Here is a 5230-nt window from a genome sequence, read left to right on the forward strand (position 1 = left end):
AGTATGTGAAAAGTTGCTTAGAATAAAATTCAAAATGTCTATGTAATAGTGATAATAATAATAAAAATAATAAATATTAAATAAGTAGCATAGCTCATATTCAGTCACAGCCACCATTTTAGTTATGGGCAGGAAGCAATTGTCCTGCATTTTACCATCACACTAAAAGAAAATGAAGTGTTGCAGCTACAGTTAGCTAAGCTACATCATTAGATTAACTTTCAAGTGCTGATTACTGTAAAATGTTTTCAAGAACATTGTATGGGGATGTAGTTGTTAAACTAAAAATGAAAAATTGACAAAATTAAATCTTTTGATCTTTGAAGTTTCTAAAATCTCTCAAGATTCTTGTACATGTGAAAGAAAAAATGAAAAGCCTGAGCAACAGAATAGCCTTTATGCAAGAATTCTTTAAAAACTATCATGTTGATATACACACTACTACATATAAAGTAGATAACCAACAAGGACCTAACTATATGGCACAGGGAACTATACTCAATATTTTATAATAACCTATGATGGAAAAGAATCTGAAAAACAATATAACTGAGTCACTGTGCTGTACACTTGAAACTAACATGACAATGTAAGTCAAATATATTTCTTTTTTTTTTTTTTAGGTTCACTAAATTTATTTTAAAAATCATAAAACGTTTCTTACAAAAGAGCGTTACATTCTGCACACTGCTCTGAATAGATGCCAGGGACATATGGACTACTGTTACTTTTCCTCCCTGTCCCACCACCCCAAATGTTACAGTGACCACAAAGCAAAGTGTTCACAATAATTACATGGGGGGACTTCTTTAAACCACCAACAATGAACAAAAATTAAAATTCACTCACTCTGCTGCTGTTTCAAAATTTCAATGTTAGTTTTTGCACACCCTCCCCCACCCCCCACCCTGTTTGTAAGGAACTAAAACATTACATCTGGTGAACAGCAAAGATTTCACTACACCTCAAATGCAGAACACCTATGAAGCAGAGGAATGTTGGCTTTTTAAACAGAAGCAGATAAAAAAAAAAAGATGCAGGACTCCTTCAGTTCTTCACTAGTCTTAGAAAAACTTTCCAGAATACTGCTTCACACTGTTCTGCAGCAAATACTGTGCATTCTGTATCTGGTCCTGTGTTCCTGTAATGGTAATGATCCGATCTTCGGATCCTTCTAAAGGCTCATCAATTTTGATCGAAGCTCCTGACTCATGACGGATTTGTTTAATCCGCTGACCACCTTTGCCAATAATAGATCCAGCCAAATCTTTGGGAATAGTTACTTGTGTAGTAATAATAGGTCCACCAAGATCACCATATGAGCCACGACCCCCATATCCAGAGCCACCCTGTGGTTCATAAGCCATCTGCCACTCTGATGGGCTCCATGTATCTATTGCAGAATCCCAGGTTTCATCAGCACTGAAACCAACCATGCCATCATAACGGTCTCCAGGTCTTCCTCTTCTGTCATAGGCCATTAGATCTCCTCCTCTAGGTGGTGGTGGTGGTGGAAGAGGAAGATTCCGAGCTCTACTACCTCCCTGGCCACCTCGTCCGGGAGGGGGTGGAGGAGGTCCTCGACGAGGGCTCATATCATCATAATCTCTTCTGGAGGGAGGCATGGGACGCCCACCCCGACCAGGTGGCATTCTGTCAAAACCACCTCTTCCCCGCATGGGAAATCCCACAGGACGTCCACGGCGGTCATCAAACATCATTGTAAAACCACCATAATCATAGGTTTCATCATAAAAATTGGGATCATAAGGCTGAGCGCGTCCTTTGATGGGAGACTCTGATATAAGATCAAGGATGATCTTTATGCACTCTACCACCCTATCAGGTTTTCCTCCGATAAGAACAACTCTGTCAGTAGATTGAGGACAACATTCCTGGAAAAGCTTGATTGTTGTCTGAGTGTTCTCTCGAAGTTCTTTGATTTTAGCACCTTTGACTCCAATAATTCCTCCTGCCAGACTCTGATGAATCAACAGTCTCAACTCGCAGTCAAAGTCGCTTCCTTTATAGTGTTGGTAATTTAAGCATTCCACAGCATCAGATTCAAGCGGGAGCTGGCTGGTTGCAGTGGGTGATGGCAACTGCAGGCCCTCTTCCAAGGTAGGGATGATTTTCTTCAGAATTTCTCCAATCGTTTCAATATCAGCACTGATACTCAATATGCGCTCGGGGCCACTGCTGTCTGGGACTGAAACACTGGCATTGTAGTCTGTACGGAGAGCCTTAATATTCTTGCCTCCTTTTCCAATCACTGCCCCAGCATTCTTGCTCTGAAGCAGAATGCGTAATTCAACCATCTCATCAGTGTTTCTAGATCTTTTAAAAGCTTGTTCCTCTTCCATATCTTCAGCAGGGCGTTTACCAAATTCGCCATTGGTTTCGGTGTTGGGAAAGGTTTCCTCTGGCTGTTCAGTTTCCATTTTCTTGTATTCAAGGGACACACCAATCAGTTATTAAATATATCCTTCCAGGGCAGAACTGAAGTGTTCTGGGCGGGACCAACTGACACCCTAGTGCTGTAGTAGCCCGGCAAGGGTACCGTCCCTATGCCGCCGCGCCTCCTCAGCTGGTCACAGCTAGACAGAGAACAAGCGTAGGCCCCCACTGCCCTCCCCCGCCTCCACGCACTCCAAATATATTTCAATAAATAAACAGAAATTCAATTCCGTTCAGTTCAGTTGCTCAGTCATGTCAGACTCTTTGCTACCCCATGGACTGCAGCACGCCAGGCTTCTCTGTCCATCACCAACTCCCAGAGCGTGCTCAAACTCATGTCCACTGAGTCAGTGATGCCATCCAACTATCTCATCCACTGTTGTTCCCTTCTCCTGCCTTCAATCTTTCCCAGCATCAGGGTCTTTTCCAATGAATCAGTTTTTTGCATCAAGTGGCCAAATATTGGAGTTTCAGCTTCAACATTAGTCCTTCCAATGAATATTCAGAACTGATTTCTTTTACGATTAACTGGTTTGATCTCCTTACAGTCCAAGGGACTCTCAAGAGTATTCTCCAATACCACAGTTCAAAAGCATCAATTCTTCAGTGCTCAGCTTTCTTTATAGTCCAATTCTCATATCCATACATGACTGCAGGAAAAACCACAGCTTTGATTGGACTGACCTTTGTCAGCAAAGTAATGTCTCTGCTTTTTAACATGCTGTCTAGTTTGGTCATAGCTTTTCTTCCAAGGAGCAAGCATCTTTTAATTTCATGGCTGTAGTCACCATCTGCAGTGATTTGGAGCCCAAGAAAATAAAGTCTGTCACTGTTTCCATTGTTTTCCCATCTATGTGCCATGAAGTTATGGGACTGTATGCCAAGATCTTAATTTTTTGAATGTTGAATTTTAAGCTAGCTTTTTTACTCTCCTCTTTCACTTTCAAATTACCTAGCCAAAAAAAATATGCTGAAATGTTTCTTATGTTAGTAAAATTTGATTTTTTAAAAAATATGCTTTAATATTTTATGCAATTTGAAAGTGGATACTGTTGGTCCTAGATCAAGCATATACTTAATAAAAGAATTGTACTGTTTAAATCAGAAGAGGCTTTTGTGCTTACTCTTGCTCTCTTGTTATCTATTTAGTGTAGGAACCAGGAAGCACAATTTTCTCTCTAGAGGCTATAACTTTTTGTAGAGATATTTCACCTACATAGTTCCTTTATGTTAACAGGATCCATGCATTTTTGAAGTTATAGATGTGCATAATGAGAGAGCATGACCTATGCAGCCTATTTCTTCTGCTAAATGCCTATGATATTGTATCTGCCATGAATATAATGGAAAAAATATACAACTCTGTGTGGGCTGAAGCAGATCTTTAAGTATGTACCATGGATTTAATTTACCTTCAGTTTCCAATTTGCAAAGATATAAAAGCAGCTCTTAGTGGCATAGATAGTATTTTTAAAAACCACATATTTGTTGTACTATCCAGATTGTTAAAATTACACTTGGTCAAACCTTAAATACAGTACAAAATTGTAACTCCAAATGGAGGAGAATAGCAAACCTGTGTATCTTAGGAAATAATCTGCCTCTCTTTTGTTTCTTTAAAAGTCAGAGAAGTTTGAGGACTAGAGAATATTTAACTTAACTGTGGTATTTAGCACATTTTCCTCAGACCTTTTCTCAGAAAAACAAATGATCTCAATATGTTAAAACTACAGAATTCCAGAATGATTTTCATATTTAATTCCCAATTTAAATTTATCTCATGATCTATAAATCTTTGTAAAGGCACACCTTTCTCTTTCAATATACTGTTTAGGAAAGAATATGAAAGACGAAGTGCAAAATTTTCTCATCTGTTGTATATTTTTGTCAAACAGTAATTTACAAGAATAGCCAAACTAACTATAATGTATAGGAATAATAAACATATAATTCACATATAAATAAATAAGATTTTAACATCAGGCCTATTCATAGGATAGACTTTTAAAAACTTTATTTTTAATTGAAGGATAATTGCTTTACAATATTGCATTGATTTCTGCCATACATCAACATGAATAGAATTTTTAAGGAGGCTCTCTTCTGTCATAAAAATGCTATTCTAATTTTGAAACTTGAAACTCCACATGTCTTTGCATCATAGGTCTGTCTTCATCTTCCTATCTAGATTCATTATGTACATGTTTTCTATGCCTTTGTCACACTGGTCTTTTTTCAGACTCTTTATTGCTTGCTCTTGCCAGAGGGCATAGGGCATTATTCTGTCCCTTTTTTACTTGGTTAACTCCTATTCACTCTTCAGATCATAGCTCAATTATCCTTCTATCAATGAAGCCTTTCCTGAGCTTCCTGTCCAGATACAATTCTCTCGTCAACTAATTTCCATGGTACTTGTTCACAGTTGAAATTTTTCTATTTTTAAAATACTTTTCTTTGTGTCTATATCTTCCCCACTATTTTCATATATATCATCACACTGGAATTGCAAGGGATTATGTGAATCATTTAATCCCCAGTTCCAAGCATAGTGCATCACATATAGCAGGTGCTTAGTATGTATTGTTGAATTAGTGGATTGAACTTGAAGCTGGATGTGTCAATACTAAGCTCACTTCCCTGCCAATTCTCATGGACATTTTTGTATTATCCAGCAGAGGCCAGAAATCTCTAAGAGCTAGAATTGTGTAGTATTTAGTTTTTTTAAACTCTCACAGTGCAAAACACAGTACATTGAACATAGATGCTATCTGGT

General features: G+C 38.1%; 1 protein-coding gene across 1 annotated transcript; it reads right to left on the bottom strand.

The window, feature by feature from the left end:
- Positions 1–603: 603 nt before the first annotated feature.
- LOC101102794 (heterogeneous nuclear ribonucleoprotein K-like) lies at positions 604–2627 on the bottom strand. The gene has a single exon (XM_042241602.2). It carries the CDS (start codon positions 2439–2441, stop codon positions 1065–1067), a length of 1377 nt encoding a protein of 458 aa, XP_042097536.1. The 5' UTR covers positions 2442–2627; the 3' UTR covers positions 604–1064.
- Positions 2628–5230: the final 2603 nt, after the last annotated feature.

The sequence above is a fragment of the Ovis aries genome, chromosome X (assembly GCF_016772045.2).
Source record: "Ovis aries strain OAR_USU_Benz2616 breed Rambouillet chromosome X, ARS-UI_Ramb_v3.0, whole genome shotgun sequence".
In the NCBI taxonomy this organism is placed as follows: domain Eukaryota; kingdom Metazoa; phylum Chordata; class Mammalia; order Artiodactyla; family Bovidae; genus Ovis; species Ovis aries.